This window comes from Sciurus vulgaris (assembly GCF_902686455.1).
Source record: "Sciurus vulgaris genome assembly, chromosome: 15".
NCBI lineage: Eukaryota > Metazoa > Chordata > Mammalia > Rodentia > Sciuridae > Sciurus > Sciurus vulgaris.
In genome coordinates, this window is record NC_136476.1 from 70,055,701 (window position 1) to 70,076,971 (window position 21,271).

The 21,271-nt window shown below is 48.1% G+C and overlaps 1 protein-coding gene across 3 annotated transcripts in view; it reads left to right on the forward strand.

Moving 5' to 3' along the window:
• Positions 1–911: 911 nt before the first annotated feature.
• Positions 912–21,271, forward strand: part of RGS3 (regulator of G protein signaling 3) — a 363,854-nt gene continuing 343,494 nt past the window's right edge. For 2 of the 3 annotated variants that reach the window (XR_013759697.1, XM_079113627.1), the window contains exons 1-4: positions 912–1,093; positions 17,366–17,416; positions 20,117–20,175; positions 21,050–21,144. Coding sequence is in view for 2 of the 3 variants with exons in the window: in XM_079113627.1 (XP_078969753.1) it covers positions 1,015–1,093; positions 17,366–17,416; positions 20,117–20,175; positions 21,050–21,144 (284 nt within the window). In the remaining variant the exon portion in view is untranslated. The remainder of the gene's footprint in view (positions 1,094–17,365; positions 17,417–20,116; positions 20,176–21,049; positions 21,145–21,271) is intronic. The other variant, XM_079113623.1, reaches the window with a different exon arrangement.

Genomic DNA, 21,271 nt, shown 5'->3' on the forward strand with positions numbered 1-21,271 from the left:
TGTCTTGACCACTCATGGAACCACAAATACCCACTTGGTAATGAAGTCAGGGACCAGGGACAAACACCAACACTTCCCATTTTTAGATTTACATGAGACCAGCAGCTTTGCCTCCCACAGTGGCAACAGTCAGAGATTTGCAGAGCAGATGTCTTGGTGTGAAACTGCTCCCCGGGGGTGTCTCATGAATGTTTGCCGACAAATCCACACAAGCGCTGACCTTCCTTCTAGCTCTGCCTGCTTGCACCAGACTCTGGAGATTCAAAGTGCCTACCCACTCTGCCAAGCCCCCTCCCTGTCCTCAGATGCTAGGGGCCTGCTCTACTGTCTGATGGCACCAGGCTGCACATGGGGGGCCATGAAGCTGGCTGGAGCAAGCTGCTCCCATATGTCCCTGTGCTAGGCTGCTCTCATCCAAGAGGAGGTTCAGAAGGGTGATCTGGGCTGGCAGGGAAAGGGACTGGAACCTGGTGGGGATGGCCCGTCCAAATGCAGGAACACTTTCTCAAACCCTGCTGTGCCTGGGCAGGAGGGTGCTCCTTTGCCCTTGCTCGGTTCTGATGATTACAGGTCGGAGCTTCAAAGCTCTGGCTAATTGCAGCCTGGGGGAGCTGGGCGAGCAGGCCAAGCCCGCCCGAGTGGGCGCGCCAGGCCTGGGCCTCTCTCAGGGCTGGCACTTTGAGCCTGAAGCGCGGAGCCGGGGGTCCGGGACAGCCGCCGGGTGCAGCCAGTTCCTCTGGCTGCTGGTGACTGTCCTGGTTGCTCGGGGCGCCCACGCCTCCTCCCCTCCGGCCCGCGTCCGCCGGGTCAGGTGGAAATCTCCCCATTCAAACCAGCGCGGGCCAATCAGGGCCCGGCGCGCCCGGCCGTTCCCCAGCGCCGCGCTGCCCGGCCTCTGGCTCCCGCCCGCCGCCTCTCCGAGGCGCTGGTGCAGGGCGCGGGCGAGCCCGCTGCCCCGGTTACCCGCACAACACAGCCGCCTCGGGTTACCCTGCCCTCCCGCAGCGGGACGCCATGGAGCGCTCCCTGCACCGCGTCTCCCTCGGGAGCCAGCGCGCCCGCCGGGACCTGTCCTTCTACCTTTCCACCTTCGGTGAGTGCCTCGGGGGGAAGGCGGATAGTCTGAGGGTGGTGACAGGTGAGGCTGGGTAGGCGCTCTTCCCACCTGGGGGCGACTTCTCTGGCCCCTTCCTCCTGTGGTCGCCCACAAGGGCTCAGGACACAGGCTCAGGCGCAGCAAGCCGCGGGACACCACCTGCTGCCGGGTCGCTGGTGCCAGCTGCAGTTGGTTCTGCCTCACTTGGCTGGAATAATTACTCCAGTTAATTCTTCAGAGACCCGGTTTGTCACCACGGAGTTTCCCATTAGCAGGCAGCTCAGGTGCGATCAAGGTTTAGTTTCTGGATATCTCATTCACCCACTTTCCTTTGACTCAGGGACTCAACAGGTGCAGGGTCAGTCCAGGTAGCCCTGCCTCCTGTGGTGCACCCTGGAGGCTGTAATCTGACTTCTTCATTGGGTATCTGGCCTGGAGCCCAGACGGGAGAATCCTGTCCTTCAAGACAGTGCTTGGGAGAATTCCAGGGCTGCTCTTCGACTTGAAGTGGACAGAAAGGGGCGGCAGGCCTCCAGTCCCAAGCTCCTAAGTGTGCAGACTGAGTTCCTCCACATCCCATCTTGGCAGCAGCTGTCTCAAAGGCCTGGGCAAACCTGACCTTCCAAGTATCCATCGTAAAGATAACAGCCCTTCTCTAGGGTACAGCCCTTGTTTCTTCCCTGGGCCTGCAACTCCCTGTGCAGAGGGGTTATTTTTCCTCTGTGAAGGCTTAGACCCAGAGAGAGGAAGATCTCCCATGAGCCAAGACTGGTACCTGAACTTGAGCTTCTGGAGGTGATCAGATGAGCACATTTTTGTTTGGATTTACATACAATTTCCTTACAAAGGTTGGGATGGTTATTGCAACGTAACTGGACTTTGCCCCCATTCAAAGGCAGAGCAGCCCGAGAGTCAGGCCTCTCTGGGGTTCTTGGCTCCCCTGTTCTTAGATTCACCCCTGTCCAACACACTTGCCTCTTCTCAATCTGCTTTTTTCTCTAGGGGCAGAGAGAGTGATAGAGAAGCAGTGACTTGACCCATAGAGGTGGGCTGCGGCCTGGTCTCCTGGAATTCACTGGTCTAGCAGGCGGAAGATAATAAAGAGCAATGAACTCTAGCCACCAGTTGTTGACCGCTCACTTGGTGCCATTCCTGGTGCTTGGCGAGTTGCCTGCATTGTCTCATAAAGCTCATTAGGCATTAAGCTCCCAACCCCACAAGCCAATTCCTGTTGATCCCATTGGGAGACTCTGAGAAGAATCTGGGTGAAGATGCTGCCTGGCTCTGGCTTCCCGAGCAACGACGCATAAAGGGAGCATGACCATCTCCGAAAATAGAGACAAAATTGTTTTGATCAGAATTCCCTCCAGGGAGAGTACTGAATAGTACATATATTGTTCGTGAGTGAGATGAGCATTGCCCTTTGTCCCCCATAAGGGGCATGTTCAGGTAACATTCACTGACTGTCCCCGGCCTTCTGTGGAGGCGTTGACCTCAGGGGAGGGTTTTGCAAGCTGAGGCTCGGCCCTGCCTACTCTAGAGGGAGTTTTTCCCTTATTGTAGTAATTAATGTACTTTGAAGAAGTCATTAGTATTTTCCCCAGGATTATATCTTTTTTTGGGGGGTGCTAGGGATTGAACTTGGGCGCTCAGCCAGTGAACCACTTCTTCAGCCCTATTTTGTGTTTTATTTAGGGACAGGGTCTCACTGAGTTGCTCAGGGCCTCGCTTTTGCTGAGGCTGGCTTTGAACTCATGATCCTCCTGCCTCAGCCTCCCAAGCTGCTAGAATTACAGGCTTGTGCTACCACGCCCAACTTATCTTTTGTTTTGATTAGGATATTTGTTAACTTTTTTTTATTGGCATAAGTTTTATTGAGATAGGATTCACATACATTTATTCACTTCATTTATTTGAAGTGTACAATTCAATGGTAATTGTACAACCATTATCATGATCAATTTTAGAACATTTTCATTACCCAGTCTTCCCTTACCTCCAGTTCAGGTGATCACTAATCTACTTTCTCTCTCTGTAGATTTGCCTGTTTTGAACATTTCATATAAATGGAATCATATAATATGAGTTTTTCTGGGACTGACTTCTTTCACTTATGATGTTTTCAAAGTTTACTTATGTTGTAGCATGTATCAATACTTCATCTATTTTTATGACTGAATAATATTCCATTTTATGGGCATACCACATCCTGTTTATCCCTCCAGCTGTTGGTGAATATTTGAGTTGCCTTCACTTTTTGGCTGTTATGAATAATGCTGCCATGAACATTTATGTACAAGTTTTTGTGTGGACAGATGTTTTTATTTCTCTCTTATACCCAGGAGTATAATTGTTGGATCATACAGTAGCTCTGTGTTTATCTAGCTGAGGAACTGTCAAACTTTTCCAGATTGCACCATTTTTCAGCATCAGCCATGTGTGTGGGTTTTGATTTCTTCACATCCTCACCAACACTTGTTATTATCTGACTTTTTAATTCCAGCCATCCCAGTGAACATAAAGTGATATCTTAATTATGGTTTGCTTTTGCATTAACCTGAAGACCAGTGATGTTGAGCCTTTTTATATGCTTGTTGATATTTGCATATATTCTTCAGAGAAAAGTTTATTCAGATTCTTTTGCTCATCTTTAAATTGGGCTATTTTTCTATTACTGAATTAGAAGATTTTCCCCCCTATACTCCAGATGTTTAAGTCCCTTATCAGATACATGATTTGCAAATGTTTTTTTTGAAGACCAAGTATTTTTAGTTTTGTAGAAGTTCAATTTATCTTTTCTTGTTGGTACCTTTTTTTTTTTTTGCGGTACCGGGGATCGAACTCAGGGCCTTGTGCTTGCGAGACAAGCACTCTACCAGCTGAGCTATCTCACCAGCCCTCTTGTTAGTACTTTTGATGTCAAATCTCTGAATCTCTGGCTAGGTGAGAAGTCACAAAGATTTACTCCTTTGTATTCTAAGAGTTTCATAATTTGACTCTTACATTTATGTTTTAATTTATTTTGAGTTAATTTTGTATATGGTATGAGCTAAGGGTCCATTTTTTTTCTTTTGTATGTGGCTATCCAGTCGTCCCAGTACCATTTATTGATAATATTTTTATGTCCCTGTGGATGATCTTAGTACCTTTATTGGAAAGCAATTGATCATGGGATTATTTCTGGACTCTCAGTTCTATTCCATTGATCTGTTTTTCAGTCATTATGCCAGTACCACACTGTTTTGATTACTGTTGCTTTGTAGTAAGTTTTAAAATTAGGATATATAAATCCTTCAATTTCGTTCTTCTTTTCCAAGATTATTTGGACTGTGCTGGGTCCCTTGAGTTTCCATCTGAATTTTGGGTATAATATTTTATATAGAAAATAAGAATCAAATTTCACAAAAAATGTTGGATAAATATTCATAGAGTGTTTTATTGAAGGGATATTCCAGCTTATTAGCTTGCCTGATGAGTCAAATTATTAACCTACCCGGGGTCTCTGAACCAAATTATCACCCTACCTGGGATCTCTGGTAGCCTGGAAGTGGTGAGTGACTGGGCAGAGAACAGGTTGCCTTCCCTGCAGGGTGTCTGGGCCAGGAGAGATGACGGGCAGGCTGGATGTGTTCTGAGGGTGCAGGTAGCTGTAGACATGGGTGGCACACCACCTCTCTTTAGAAATGCCACCCCAATGACACTGCAAGATGAGAGCTGGAGGGAGCAGCTCTAAGTGCAGCTCTGGTGGGTGCCTGGAGTCTCCGGTTCACCCGAAGGAAGAGGCTGTGCTGAAGGCAGAGTAGGCTAAGGAACAGTGTGGATTCGCTGGCCCTTTCCTTTCTTTTTCTGTGTTAACTGGGGCCCTGTTCTACTGTTCCCTGCCCCTCATCAGAGTCTGTGGGGGTAAAGGATTCATTTTCTGTAGCAAGAATGAAGCCTGAGAACATGTCCCAGCTGCTGCCTGTGCCAGGCAGTGTGAGGCTGGCCCTTCCGTGTGTCCCTGCTGGAACGTTTCCAGCCCTCCCAGACTTGCTTGGGACACCTGTCCATTTCTCAGGAGCTTATCACGTGCTGGTTGGAGTCCTCAGTGTTGACTGGTTTCTTCCCTCCTGGAGTCCATCTGCTGGGGAACTTTCAGAGATTCCTCAAAGTTACTGGTGGGTCCAGAGCTCTCTGTCCTCTCTTTTAATTCTATGGATGCCCTTTTAAAATCTTTTCTAATGTGAAGTGTTACACACATGCTGAAAAGTACCCCCCACAGAGATGGGCCGTTCAGTGATTTATCATAAAGAACATGCCTTTCTTTATCCAGAGTCAAAATTCGAATATTACCAATATCCAGAAGCTCATGTCTGATACATAATTTTGTTCTTTATGATTCTGTTCAAAATATTTTCTAGTTTGCATTGTTATTTCTCTTCCAATCCATAGATAATCTAGAAGTGTATTTCTTAATTTCCAAACATTGAGGGTTTTCTAGCAATATATATTTTTTAATATTTTGTTTTAGTAGTAGGTGGACACAACACCTTTATTTTATTTTTATGTGGTGCTGAGGATGGAACCCAGTGCCTCATGCATGCTAGGCAAGCGCTCTAGCACTGAGCAACAACCCTGGCCCTTCTAGCAATATTTTTATCATTTATTTTATATTTTGATCACAAAACATCCTCTGTAGTTTTTTGAAATTCACTGAGGTTTGTTCAGTGGCCCAGCAGATAGCCAGTTTTCTGGGTGTTCTGTGAGCACTCAGAAATAATTTTGTGGCAGTTGTGTGTAATGTTCTCTGCAAATGTCAAGCCTAGGTCAAACTTGCTAATTGTATTGCTCTAATATTTTGTAACCTTGTTGATTTTTTCCAGTTTGTTCTATCAGTTACTAAGAGAGGCGTGTTAAAATTCCCACTATAATTATAAACTTGTCTACTTCTCATTGGAGTTGTGAGTTTTTCCTTTATATATTTCGAAGCTACATTAAGAACATACAAATTTAGAATTATCATCTTTCTGGTGAATAGAAACTTTCATTATGAAATCTTCTTTGGCTTCTCTTTATTTCTAGATGCAATCTATTTTCCCAGTATTAGCATAGCTCCCCGGGCATAACGTTTGCCCGGCCTATCTTTTCCAGTCCTTCGCCTCCCACTCCTTCTGTGTCTTTACATTTTAGGTGTGCTGTGTCTGTCCCAAAGGGCAGGTATAGAGGTACCATCCTTCTTCTTCATGCAGACCTGAGATGGAGTCTTCCTTCAAAAAGATCTTTATTTGCTTGTCAGTTGTGTGGGGTCACTAGCATTCTGCAGTGATAATCTTCCCCCTTCCCTCCCCCTCCCCCTTCCCTCTCCCTCTCTCCTCACCCCTCCCTCTTCCCTCCCCCTTCTTCTTCCCCTCCCCTTTTCCTCCTCCCCCTCTCCCTTCCCCTTCTTCTCCCCCTCCCCCTTTTCCTCCTCCTTCTTCCCTTCTTTCCCTCCTCTTCCTCCCCCTTTTTCTTCTCCCCTTCCTCTCCTTTTTCTTCTCTTCCTTCTCCTCCTCCTCTTCTTACTTCCCCTTCCCCCTCCTCTCTCCTCTTCTTCTTCCTTGTCCTCCTCCTCCTCCCCCCTCCTCTTCCTTCTCCTTCTTGTCTCACAATGTTGCTGGGGGCTGATCTTGAACTCCTGGGCTCAAATGATCCTCCTACCTTAGCCTTCTGAATAGTAGGATAATCTTAATTAAATGTTAGGGACTGAGATTATTTGCGGTTGAGCCAACAGTCCCTTGAGGAACTGTGTGTGATTGTAATTTACCCTATTCCTAAGGAGCAACCCTTCAGGGTCGCAAACAGTAGAGGCTCAGAAGAACTGGACCTCTTGGGACGGCCTGCTCACCAGCCCTTTTCCTCAAGACCCAAGAGGCAGCCAGAACTCTGCTTGGCCCTTCAGCCTTCCCCTTGGAGTCTGGAGCTACCCCAGGAGGAATGAGCTCAGGAAAACACTCGCTGTACTTTGCAGACCTCCGTCCCCCCAGAGCCTGCAGCCCTTCCTCTCCGTCTGGTTAGAGCTCTGAGAAGATGCTTTTAGATATTTTGTACAGGTTTTCCAGTTTTCCTCAGTGGCTCTGTCATCCGAGACATGGAAGTCTCCAATACGTTTCTCATTTTTCTGAGTTTTTGGTTTGTTTTTTTTCCCTCCCTCCCCCCGCCCCGCCCGCCCAGTGGGCGTGGCCCTTGTGCCAGGACTTTCACAAGGTCATCCTCACAGCCCTGTCCCAGCAGCAGTGCCCTTGTTAGTCCCACTGTGCAGAATCTGCACCAGGTCTCCCTGACCCCCAAAGCCACACTTTGTTCATAGTCTCGTGCTTCCTCTCTTGTGTTTTTTGTATTAAACTTGTCCTGCTGGAAAACTGTATTTGATAATTTAAAAAAATAACATTAATGTAAGACATAATGAAAATAAATTATAGATTCCCTTGGGTGGCTTCAAGCCATCAGCCAGCGCATAACAGATGCTCATCATTATAAAATAATACATATTTAATTACGGAGAAAAAGTTGTAATATGAAATGGAGAGGGATGATGAGTAGCTTGTAAATATAAAAGTGATGATTTTGGACTTAAAAATCATATGACTTTATGTATGTGATTTAAAAAAATTATAATAATGAAATCTAAAGGAAAATCACGGAAGGTAGAATAACATGAATTTTCGACACATAATAGCATTGTGTATACGTTCATATAAAAGAAAGCTGTTTGCTCTGCAGGTGACGCATTTCATGAATGCACTGGGCTGTTCTTGGTTTACATGGGACAATTCCACATTTTGCAGTTCAGTGGCAATGGGCATGGTTTATATCTACCATCATCCTTTATTGAGAAAATCAAAGACTTCAGAAACAGGAGGTCTTTGTTCGTTAGTCATATGTACTGATGTATCCTAAAATTGTATTTTGTCTTCCCCGTTTTTAAAGTTGAAAAATTGCCTCATGATTTATGTGACTTAATTGTGAAAGTAATTTATTCCAATATTTATTGGCTTAAATGCCCATTTATTATCTCACTATTTCTGGAGCCAGGAGATTGGGACTAGCGACAAGGGTATTTTATTTATTTTTTCTTTATTATGGTGATAATAGTCATATTTTTTGTTATCCAAAAGGAGTATTATTTCTCATGTATGTGGTTCACACATGAATACATAATGACAAATGACAATGAGCCATAAGCGTGTCAGCATTCTGGTCTTCTCAGCTTCCACCAGAATTGCCCACTAAGCTCTGCATATGTTCTAAAGCTTTTCCAGCTCACAGCTCTTCAAAATCCTCACCCTGCAAACCAGTTCCAAAGCCCCCTTCTTCTGTTTTTTTTTGAGTGAAAATATATTTTATTTTGTTTTATTTTTTGTTTTTTTCTTTCTGCATTTTTTTTATTGGTACATTACAGTTATACATAATGACTGGATTTGTTGTTACATATCCATACATACACAGAATGTAACCATATAATTTGATCAATATCTCTCACCAGCGCTTCTCCCCTCCTTCCCACCCCCTACCCCCTGGTCCCTTTCCTCTACAGATCTTTTGATTTTCATGAGATATCCTCCCCCTTTCTTTTCCTTTTTCCTCTCTAGCTTCCACATAGGAGAGGAAACCTATGTCCCTTGACCTTCTGAATTTGGCTTATTTCATTTAACATACTGGTCTCTAGTTCCATGTGTTTTCCTGCAAATAGCATAATTTCACTTTTCTTTATGGCTGAATAAAACTTCATTGTGGATACGTGCCGTGTTTTCTTTATCCATTCATCCACCGATGGACACCTAGGTGGTTCCACAGATCGACTGCTGTGGCTGTGCTGCTGTCAACATGGCTATGCATGTATCGCTGCGGTATGCTGACTTGAACTCTTTAGGATAAATACCGAGGAGTGGGATAGCTGGGTCATATGGTGGTGGTCCCATGCCTAGACTTTTGAAGAACTTCCATACCGCTTTCCATAGTGGTTGTACTAATTTACAGTCCCACCAACAGTTTTAAAGTGTTTCTTTTTCTCTCTATCTACAGGGGTGGTTTTGGCTCAGGGTATCTCATGGGGGTTGCAATCAATATGTTAACTGGGGCTGCAATAGTCTGAGTAGGCTTTACTGGGGCTGGGGGAGGTCTCTTTCTAAGTCCTACTCATAAGGCTCTTAGCAGGAGATCTCAATTCCTTCTACCTGTTGTTATAAACCTTCTATTTCTCATCACATGGGCCCCTTCATAGGGCTGCTTGAGTTTCCTCATGACATGGCGGCTGGCTTCCCTCTGAGCGGGTGATACAAAGGTGAAAGTAAGAAAGAACCCCCATAAAAAGACAAGTAGCCCAATTTCATAATGGACAAGAGTTTGAATGGATATTTTCCTGTAGAAGAAATATTCCATGGTGAATAGCACATGAAAAAGTGCTCAATGTCATTAGTGTCAGGGATATGCCAATCAAAACCAGTGAAGACTGTGATGCTAGAATGGCAGTCATTAAAAGGGACAATAACAAGTGTTGGAGAGGATGAAGAGCAATGTACTCCTTGTACATTGCTGGCAGGAATGTAAAAATGGTGCTCCCACTGTGGAAAAGAGTCGGGCAGTTCTTCACAAAGTTAAATATAGAGTTACATGTGGCCGCATTTCACGGATTGCATTCCTTCTATTTATGTGTCCAGGAGGAGTGAAAACATATACCCACAAATGTGTGCATGTTGCATTTGTGTCCCCAAAGTGTGCCCAAACATTTGTTGTGCACAAAGGCTCACAGTAGCATTATTCATTATATCCTCAAGGTGGAAAGAATCCAAACAACTATCAGCAGCTGAACTAAATGGGGCATATCCATACAATGAAATATTGTTTGGCCATTGAAAGGAATGAGGTGTTAATATCTGCTACAATGTAGGCGAACCTTGGGAGTATTATGTTCTGTGAAAAGAAGCCAGTGACAAAAGACCACGTGTTTTATGATTCCCTTTATATGAAATGTCCAGAATAAGCAAATCTATGGAAAGTGGATAAGCAGTTGACAGGGCCTACAAGGGAGAGGGGAATTGGGAGTGGCTGCTAATGAGCATGGGATTTCTTTCTTTCTTTTTTTTTTTTTTAATTTATTTGTTCTTTTTAGTTATACTTGGCAGTAGAATGTATTTTGACATATCATACATACATGGAATATAACTTCCCATTTTTGTGATTGTACATCATGTACAGTCACACTGGTTTTGTGACATAGGAAACATATGAACATAGGAAGGTTATGTCTGATTCATTCTACTGTCTTTCCCATTCTGAATCATCCCCCCTTCCCCTGATTTCTCCTATTCCCCCTGTCTAATCCTGTGAACCTCCACTCCTCCCTCCCCGCTCCCCCTGCCTATTGAGAGTCAACATCAGCATATTGGAGAGAATATTTTGCCTTTATGTTTTGGGGATTGGCTTATTTCACTTAGCCTGATATTCTCCAGTTCCATCCATTAACTGGCAAATGCCATTAATTTCATTCCTCTTTGTGACTAATATTCCATTGTGTGTATGTACCACATTTTCTTTATCTGTCCATCTGTTGAAGGGCAACCTAGGTTGGTTCCATAGTTTAGCTATTGTGAATTGAGCTGCTACAAGCATTGATGTGGCTGCATCACTATAGTGCTGATTTTAAGTCCTCTTGGTATATGCTGAGGAGTGGGATAACTGGGTCAAATGGTGGTTCCATTCCAAGTTTTCTGAGGAATCTCCATACTGCTTTCCAGAGTGGTTGTACCAATTTGCAGTTCCACCAACATTGGATGAGTGTACCTTGTTCCCCACATCCTCACCAACTTTTATTGCTACTTGTATTCTCGATAATTGCCATTCTGACTGGAGTGAGATGAAATCTCAGTGTAGTTTTAATTTGCATTTCTCTAATTGCTAGTGATGTTGAACATTTTTTCATATATTTGTTGACTGCATTTCTTCTTCTATGAAGTGTCTGTTCCTTTCCTTTGCCCATCTACTGATTGGGTTATTTGTTATTTTGGTGTTAAGTTTTTTGAGTCCTTTATATGTCCTGGAGATTAATCTGAGGGTCAGGTGGCAAATATTTTCTCCCACTCTGTAGGCTCTCTCTTCGTGTTCTTGATTGTTTCCTTTGCTGTGAAGCAGCTTTTTAGTTTGATACCATCCCATTTATTGATTCTTGTTTTTACTTCTGACGCTTTAGGAGACTTGTTGAGGGATTCGGTTTCTAAGCTGACATGATGGAGCCTACTTTTTCTTCTACTAGATGTAGGGTCTCTGATCTAATGCCTCGTAGGAATCCAGGTAGGAATCTAATTTCATTTTGTTACATATGGATTTCCAGTTTTCACAGCACCGTTGTTGAAGAGGCTCTTCTCTCCCGTGTATGTTTACGGCGCCTTTGTCTAGTAGGAGAGAACTATGTGTGGGTTTGTCTCTGCGTCTTCTATTCTGTACCATGGTCTTCATGCCTGTTTTGGTGCCAATACCATGCCATTTTTGTTACTGTAGCTCTGTAGTATAGTTGAAGTTCTGGTATTGTGATGCCTCCTGCTTCACTTTTCTTGCTGAGGATTGCTTCGGCTATTCTGGGCCTCTTATTTTTCCAGATGAATTTCATGACAGCCTTTTCTATTTCATCAGACTCTTAATAGAAATTGCATTAAATCTGCATAGCGCTTTTGGTAGTATGGCCATTTTGACAATATTAATTCTGCCTATCCAAGAACATGGGAGATTTTTCCATCTTCTAAGTTCTCCTTCAATTTATCTCTTTAGAGTTCTGTAGTTTTCATTGTAGAAGAATTTAACTTCTTTCGTCAGATGAATTCCCAAATATTTTTGGTGTTTTTGAGGCTATTGTGAATGGGATATTCTAATTTCTAATTTCTCTTTCAGTTGATTCATCACTGATGTATAGGAATGCAATTGCTTTATGAGTGTTAATTTTATATCCTGCTACCTTGCTGAATTTAAGAGTTCTAGAAGTTTTTTAGTAGAGTTTTTTTGGGTCTTCTAAATATAGAGTCATGTTGTTGGCAAATAGGGATAGTTTGAGTTCTTTTCCTGTTTGTATCATTTTAATTTCTTTCTTCTGTCTGAATGCTCTGGCTAGAGTTTTCAGGACGATGTTGAATATAAGTGGTGAAAAAGGGCATCCCTATCTTGTTCCAATTTTTAGAGGGAATGCTTTTGATTTTTCTCCATTTAGAATGATGTTGGCCTTGGGTTTAGCATAGATAGCTTTTCCAATGTTGAGGTATGTTCCTGGTTGAGGTATCTCTAGTTTTTCTTGTGTTTTGAACATGAATGGAGAGCATGGGATTTCTTTAGGGGAGGATGAAAATTTTCTAAAATTAGTGATGATTGGTTGCACAATCCTATGAATATATTAAAGAACAATGAATTATGTGCTTTGAATTGGTGAATTTAAACCAATCCAGATTTTTTTTTTAAAAAGGAGCCTACAATGCCTATTGCATCCTCTTCTTGGAAATCACCCATTATCACCTCTGCCACATTGAATGTGTTAGAAACAAATCACTAAGTCCATCCCAAGCACAGGGAGGGGCATCAGCGAGGTTGCAGACCCATTTGGAGCCTCCTGCAGGGATGGAATGGGTGCCCTGGACCCGACTGCCTGGAGTCCAACCCCAGTGCTGGCTGTGTGACCTGGGTGACCTCTTTAACGCTTAACCTTCAGTTTCCCTTTCTGTAAATGAAGATTAAGAACAGGAACTATTTCACGCAGTTGATGGAGGAATAAAATAGACAAAAAGTAAACCTCCAAAGAAGGTTGCCGTCCTTCTCCCCAGCCCAGGGCTTTACCGTGGCTCTGGACGATGGTGTGAGATGTGCAGGAGGCCAGTGAGATGCTTGAGGCAGAGCCTCACAGGACTGCTGGCTTTGGCGCTGTTGTGGCCCAGCCAACCTCAGATGCTGACTGTGGTAGATCCACAAATTTTAATTTACTGGCTTGCCCAAGAAAGACCTAGAATTCTTTGCAAATGATCCACAGGAATCTAATTCATCAGACCTGAATGCTCATTTATTAGTTTATGCTGAGTAGACTAGAAGACTTCTGCTGGCCAGAGCAATTTTTCTGGAAGGAAAAACATCTTGGGAAGCCAATGAGTATCAGATTTCACAGGAAGCGAATGTCAAGCAAAGTGGGTGAGGTGGATCCATTGCCGTATTTATCCCAGCTCAGCAGCTGCCTCTTCCGGTTGGCTCTGCAGGTCTCCTTCTGCCAGCAGGCACCAGCGCAAGCCAGAGCCACCTCTCTGGAACTCAAGATTCTCCTCTTCAACACAACAGGTGCTGGAATTCTCCAGGGTTCTGCCCCAAGAGCTATGTGGCTTCCTGTTCCCTGGTACATTGAAGCCGACCATTTCTTCCTCAGAGGCAAAGAATGGAATTGGTGACAAGCATCACCCTCTCTGAGTCTGGACCAGGGCTGCTGTGTGACAAGGTGGCTGAGAACCACTGAGAGATGGGTGCCAGCAGTGGGCTAGGCCCCCTCACTCCCTCCTCTTGCTCGCAGGCTTGAGGGCAGACTTATAAATGGACGGTGAATTTATGAATGCCAAACCTCCTCAGTACATTTGTCCTGGTATCATCACCCTTCTGGTGGCTTTTTGTGTGTGACCGATCTTAAGTGAGCAGCTGCTTTTAGAGTGGACTGGGTTTTAGAATGACTGCTGCTTCATGCTGTCAGGCAAGTCCCCGATGGATGTATCTGCACACGCTGGGTTGGCATGGACTCCCTTGGGGACACATGCCTTTTGACTCTGCGTGGAACAATGGGCTGCAGCCTGCATCTTGCTTTGTTTTCTGGGTACCTCTCTTCCTGACTGTCTCTAGAGTCAGATTTCATCTTCCTGTGGTCCTCTGCTGGGCATCTGCCCACTGAGTTTCCATGCCCTTTACCAGGTGCTCAGTGAGTCTGCACCCCCAGGCCTGTGCCCTCAGAATTTGGGCTCATTGCCTTCTCCACGCTTTCTGAAGCTCACTCTTATTCAGCATTTTCTCTGGCCTGGGAAGTCCCGTCTCTTCTTACTCTGTCTCCAGGTCATGGCTCCCTGGTATGCTCTGGAAGCCTCTCTGGGTATCCATCCCCAGCAGCCTCTGCAGCCCATGGGAAATAGGAACGTGCCCTCTCCAGGGCCCCTGCACACTCCCCATGAGGATGACTTCAGGCCCTTCAGCCTGAACGCTTCTGGAAACTCTCATAGGTCCCCCCCACCCCTAGAGTAGGGAGGAAGCAGGAATGTTGGAAAGACCAGAGGTGTGGGGGCCTGTGGAGCACTTGCTCCGCTCGTGCCTATCCAGCTGAAGACTCCAGGTGTCCAGTCTGGTTCTTCCTCCCCTGATGGCTTATTTTTCTAGACTAGAGACAGTTCTCAGAGTCTGTCCCCTCTCTGGCTTTCTCTTGACTTCTTGAGAAAAACAGAGACAACCTGTTTGTGTCGGATGGCTCTCTCTACTCCTGAACCTCAGGGATGCATTGGCAGATGCAACGGTATTCTGGTGGAGCTGGTGCACATTAGAGAGCGATAGATGTTCTAGAAGACTCTCACACAGGAAGCAGGGCTGGGGTCAGGTTGACCTCTGAACTCTAGTCCTGGCTCTGGACTATCCTGGACACTCTAGGCCCAGAGTCACCTGTCATCTCAGGCATGACTGCTCTAGCTACCAAATGAAGAGTTGGGCAAGATGACTTCAGGGGCCTTGACTGTTGGACATTTGAAGGGAAGGACAGAGGGGGCATCACAGTGCAGGGGAGAGTCTCATTCTTCATTTTATCCTCATCTGTGAACCCAGTGGGGTTGAAGCAGGGAGCCTGGAGCCTGGTATGCTGGGTTTGGTCTCTGCTGTAACAGGGGGCGCCCTGGCTCTCCCTGAGGAACCCTGCTTGGTAGAGCCTGCCAGGGGAGCTGCAGGGAGCTTGATTTCTGAGTCAGTCTTGGCCTTGGGCCATCCTCTACTCCAGTGCTAGCCTTGGCCTTGTCCACCTCCCTGTCTGAGCCACTGTCTGTGCGCTCCCTGAGGACAGGCCCTGGATGTTTGGATCTGTCCTCCTTCATGCAGGGCCTCATGTTTGCCAACTAGAATTAGTGACCAAAAAATTTGTGCCGGGAGACTTCTCAATCTTGATTTCTGGGAAGGATCATTCTTAGGTGGTAGGCGTTGGCTAGCACAGCTCTTCCTAGGGCTTTGGAAATTCAAACGCATCTGCGCCATTGCTGACTTTGTACTGGAAGTAGTTTCAGAAAAAAATGCCTGTGTTAAGCATAGCTGCTGTTGAGTTGGTGAGATCTGCTGTGTGCTGCAGGCCTTGTCTGTTTCTAGACGTTTCCTTCTTGCCCCATACTGGATTTGGCATAGTTTTTGTAGGATTCTCAGCTCTATGAACCCCCAGAGTGGTAATTCTCAGACCTCGAGGTAATAATACTGTGGATTCTCATGGGAACCTTTCATCTAAGGGCTCACTCCCAGCATTATCTGATCACAGCTCAGGGATGCAGGGACCACTATCATTAGCTCCACGCCCAGCCATGGACACCGTGGTCCTAAAAGACAGGAGGGACTTTAGGCTTGGAACTGGAACAGGCCTCCTGGGCTTCTAAGACCTGTGTCCTGGGCAGGAGAGCAGCAGGGATTCTGATGGGCAAAGGGCAGGACCAGAATTTGCTGGAGTCTGAACTGCTTTTGACTGAAGCTTTAATGCATTGTGAGTTCCTAGGAATTGCTGGGTCACAGTGGTTAGGGGACTCCTGCAGCTATGAGGCATAGGAGCTTCCCTTCTTTTTGTTCTCCAAACCCTGCCTGCCCTTCCTCCAGCCAGCAATGAAGCACAAGCCCCAGGCCCAAGCCTGGTTTCCTGGGACATGTCCAAGATGGACAACTGGGGGAATAAGGGAAGGCTTCACTGTGTCATGAGGAATGGTGGAAGGACTTTGGACATTAGGTCTGACAGAACCAGATCCTGTCTGTGAAAAAGTTACTGAGAGGCCACTCTTGGCTCAATACAAGATGGAGCATTGAGAGCCCAGCTATTTCAGGAGAGAAGGGGCTCCCATTGTAGAAGTGAGCTCCACCTCTCTGGAGGTGACAGCTAGCAGTGACTGCTAGACAGGGTTGTATCCAACTCCTCACCTCCCCAGCATGTGTCCCCTGGGTGGGCAGAAGTCTGCATCTTCTGAGGTCCCAGGAGAAGCAGGCTGGACCGAGGGGGGATTTTATTTTCAGTGCTGGGGAGGAACCCAGGGCCTCACGCACGCTAGGCGGATGCTCTGCGGCTGTGCTCCACCCCAGCCTGAGGAGGGAACTTTTGATTGTCAGTGAGGAAGAGGAGTTTTGTTCTGTTGTTCTTTTCTGTTCTTTACATAAAAACAGGAAAATCAAGGAGGAAAGAATCTCCGCGGTCCCCACTCTTCCCCTGCTGTCTAGTCTGGCGCTCTGGCCTTCACAGTTTCCCTTCCCTCTTCCTCCTCTCCTTCCCTCTCCTCTTACTTCCCTCCTCCTCCCTCCCTTTCCTTCCTCCTTTGTCTCTTTTATTTTAATTATAGAAGTATTACCATCCAAGTATACCATTGGATATGTTCATAGAGTTAAAACAACAATACGAGCCCTCGATTGGAATTCCTCTTGAATTCTGATGGGCCAGGGGCAGGACCGGTTCCCGCAGGTCCCAGCCTCCTCCCTGAGGCGACCACTGTTTTAATCTGGCACCCTTTCAGCCCATATACACTCACAGCGAGGAGAGAGGAGAGACCTATGTATTGTTCTGCCACTTGTTTGTTCCTTCTCCACAGTGTCCCCATGGCGCTGGATAGAGCCAGGCTCGCTGGTGCCTGCTACGGCTGCAGGTGGAGGTTCCGGTCCTTCTGGGTTCTCTGTAGGTCAAGCAGCGCGTGGCGCCAGCTTTTGTGCACCTGTGGGGGCTTCATCTCTATGGGTGACTTGGAACGAAGCCGGCTGGGCGGGAGGGTGAGCATTTAACTCCAGTCGGTATTGCGGGAAACCATCCTCATGGACCACCCGGACCGGATGCGCGAGTGCCCGTGCCCAGCACCTTTACCCGCACTGACCCCAGCGAGGCTGGGGAACCATGTGGGAGGCACTGTAAAGAGAGGCTGAGCAGGTGCTTCCGGGGGCCTTCCAGCCAGAGGTGGTGGCCCTCCCTCAACGGCCCTCGTGAACAGCAGCGCACCCGCCACGGTGCTCGCCGAGGAGCTGAGGCGGGCGTCTCTCTGGTTTCCTTAGGTCAGCTGAAGCTGTCGATCGACACCCAGGACCGGGTTCTGCTGCTCCACAGTGAGTACGGCCGTGCGCAGGCTCGCCACGGAAGGGGCTGCTCCCCCGCCGCCTGGAGCCAGGGTGGGGGCCGGCGTCCTCGCAGTGTCCTGCCGTGTGCCCCTCGTGGGTATTCACTAGGGCTCCTCCTGCAGAGCCAGCCATGTGCCGGCCTGACGCACCTGCAGACCACACAGCAGGCCTTTGTCTTTGGCGCCCTGAGCTGTCCCTGGGAACCTGAGTGTTGTCCTTGGGCCCCATGGAGCAGGGTCTGGAAGAGCCTTCCTATCCTCCTCCTCCTCCTTTCTTCCATCCTCTCCGCTTCTCTTTCTTCTCTTTCATTCATTTATCCAGCCACTGATGGCTGTGCAATGTCATGTTCAGATCACAGTTCTTCAAGTCAGACCTCTAGAATCTGAATCCCGGCTCCGATTCTTTATTGACTGGTGACCTTGAGCAAGCTCAGTTTTCTCATATGTTGAATGGGATAGTAATAGAATCCACTAGTGGCTTGTTATAAGGATGAAGTGAGTAAGACTAGTGAAGCGCTTAGGACAGAGCGCAGCACATAGTAAACCCTACGTAAGTGTGGATTAAATAAAAGAGACTGCCGTAAATTCCAAAACGAGTGATTGAGCACTGACTCTAGGCTAGGGGTTGGGCACACTGAGAAGCACCTCCCTCTGTCTAGATAGGATGCCAGGAGGATGGTACAGATGGTAATAACCACACTCCACCCTGGAGGAGGAGCAGGCCCACCCCAAGCAGAAGGGAAAAGGGGGCCTGGGCACTTCATGCAGTGGGAGCAGCAAGTGCAAAGAGCCTAGGGCCAGAAGGACATTTGAAGAGCCGTCTAGCTAGGCTGGCGCACAGCTTGGGAGGGTCTTATACTTTACCTGTCCATTCTTCCCTTTGTTCTTCTATTTAGCAGGTAACTATTACGAGCTCTGTCATGGTCTCCACGGCCTGGACCCTTGTGCTCAGCCCAGATGCACTGCCTGTCTCTCCAGCCTCCCTGGCGCTTGCTGTCGGGCGCATCCTCCCCTGTCCTTTCTAGTTACTTGTGCCCCTCTGCATACATCTGGCTTGCCCATTCCTCTGTGCCTTTGCACTGCTGTTACTTGTGTCTGGAAATCCTTCCGTCTCTGTCAAACACCCTTTGAAAAATAACTCTCCTCTCTCTGCTTTTGCCAGAAATGTGTCTGCCTTCATCATCACCAGGATTCAGGCAGGGGGCTCATTTTGTTTTTTGCCCTCCGGGAGTTACCCCCCACCCATCTGCCTGGGCTGAGTTTGTTGCTCCCTCCTTTGTGTCCCCATCACAGCCTGGCTCCACAGAGCCCCCTGTGTCTGGTCTCTCCATCAGCATGGAGTGCAGGGAGGGCAGGGGCGGGGTCTGCCTGGCCACCACTGGCGACCCCGACCCCGGGGGTCATCAGGCCTGGATCCTGCCCCCAAGAGCCACTCCCTCAAGGGGAGGCGAGACACAGGAACAGCAGCTGGGATGCAGGGCAGAACAGACCAGTAGGCGCCAGGGTCCCGGTCCTGGCCCGAGGGGGCCAAGTGAAGTTCCCAGGGACCAGCAGAGGGGTGTTCTTTGCCGTCGGAGCCTGGCTCCAGCTGTGCAAACAGTTTCTGCAGAGTGCATCTTGGCCTCCACCACCCCGTTTGTCCTGCACAGTTTGCTTTGGCTTTGCCCCAGTCTCGGCCCTTCGTCCCTTCCAGCCTTCATTTGGCTTCCCAGGCCTCCTGCCCCAGACGACGGGGGGCTCTGTCCAGGCCAAACTCCAGGGCTCAATCAGAAGCAAACTCAAACAAACACAAAACTCAAACAAAAACAAAATGCAGAAAGGAGACTCGGGCTCTATCAGCCCTATGGTCTGACTTCTGCAGACCTCAGGCAGGCAGGCCACGCTTGCCTTCATGACCTGGTGGCACCCGCCCCACGCCTGTCCCTGGCCTTCGTTTGTTCTCTAGCAGAAACGTCTGTGGGGCACTTGCTTATTTGTCAGGCACTCTACTGAGCCCTTTAGTTGCACTGTCTCATTTAATGGGCACGGTTATCGTGTGAAGAGCACCTTACTAGCTCTAACCCACGGAAAATGGCAAATTCAGTATCAGAGAGACAGTCACGCTCTCGCATGTGTGCTGGGCAAGCGGCACAGCTGAAAGCCACGCTGGCATCTGTCTGCCTCGGGAAGCTGGGCAGGGTGCCACACTGGCCACCCCACCGTGCAGCTCATCAGGCAGGGTGGGTTCTTCAGCTTGGCCCGCCACCCAGAAGGCAGGAGGAGCACTGGACTGGGAGTCTAAGGACCTGGGTTCTAAATCCAGCTGTCATTCCCACTGCTCTGAGATTTCCGGCAAGTTCCTTATTTCTCCGGGCCCCCCTTGCAGCCCCGTTCCCCACGCAGGGAGGCGCTGGGCCTGTATACTCTAGGCTTCCTTCCAGCCGTAAGAGTCAGGGGAGCGAACGTACCTGTGGTGTCGTGCTGAGGGTGCTGCCAGAGTGTGCGGGATGGTGGCTGTGGACTGGACCCCAGGGGGCTTATATCCAATGGCCGTCATACAGATTAGGGGCCCGGGAGTAAGGGCCATGCCCACTACTCACAGGTGTGCCCTGTATTTCTTTGCGGATTGTTCAGTTAGTGTGTGCGTGCCTGTGTGCGTGTGTGTGAGAGTTGTGATCCCACCCACCCCAACATTTCAATTCTCTTTCAGTCATAGAAGGGAAAGGCCTGATAAGCAAAGAGCCTGGCGTCTGTGATCCCTATGTGAAGGTAGGTGGGGCTGGAGGTGGGAGGTATGGAGGGACATGCCACTGGGTGGGTCCCAAGGTCCCAGCCTATGCAGAGGCTCCAGGCCACTTGAGGCGTGGTTCAGGCCTCACTCGTTGGGTCAGTGGGCATGCCAGTGTCTGAAGTCCAGATCTTCTTGTGAAAGATAGTATTTTTACCCCCTACCCTCCAAAGCTAGCGGCAGCACAGCCAGGGCTGGGCGGAGGAGGGGAGGGAGTGTCTGAGGCCTGAGTTGGGCCCTCTTGGTGAAGCCAGAGTCTCTGCAGGGGTGAGGCTGTGCTTCCAGCGGGGGACCAGGCGGGAGCTTCCCTGAGTGTGGCAGCTGGGGTACCAGGAGCAGTCCCTTGTGCGCCCCTCTGCAATCTTCCTGAAGCTTCCCTGCTCAAGGGCCTGGATGAGGGCTTGATCCAGAGCGGGGCTGGGCGTCTGCAGGGGATGAGCGGCACTGGGGAGAGCCTGACTCGGGCCTCGTGGGAGGCTGACTGGAGCCTCTTGTGAAGGGGTGCTCAGCAGCTGCCAGGAACCCAGAAGCGAGGAGGGCTTCGGCTGCTGGGGGGACTCACCGTGGAGGCAGACCAGATCAGATTCGTTTGTCCCCACCTGGCTGGGCCTGTGGCTGCCTTCTGGGCCCCACCCACCAGGAGGCCCTGTCCTGGCACCTGACTCCCAACACCTCCGCCTCCGTGCTCCTTGTTCCTTTCTAGCATACAACTGGGAACCCCACTCAATGCTCTGCAGAGGCTGGTTTGAAGGACACTAGGAAGTCTTTAGCATGGAGAGGTGCAGAGTTAGCTGCTGGGCTTTGGTGACAATGTGACTATGAGATCAGCTAATGCTTGCTTTTCTTTAATTCAAGATTTCCTTGATCCCTGAAGACAATCGAATGCGCTTTCAGAAGACGCAGACCATTCCAGACTGCAGAGACCCTGCTTTCCACGAACACTTCTTCTTGTAAGAGTCTGGGCAGCCAGGCCCTTGTGAGGAGAGGGAAGGAATGTTTTTTGGAAACAGCTCTGTTTGCCAGATCTAGAACTGGATCTAAACAGAAAAGCAGTGACTTAAAGGATGTCTTTGTTTT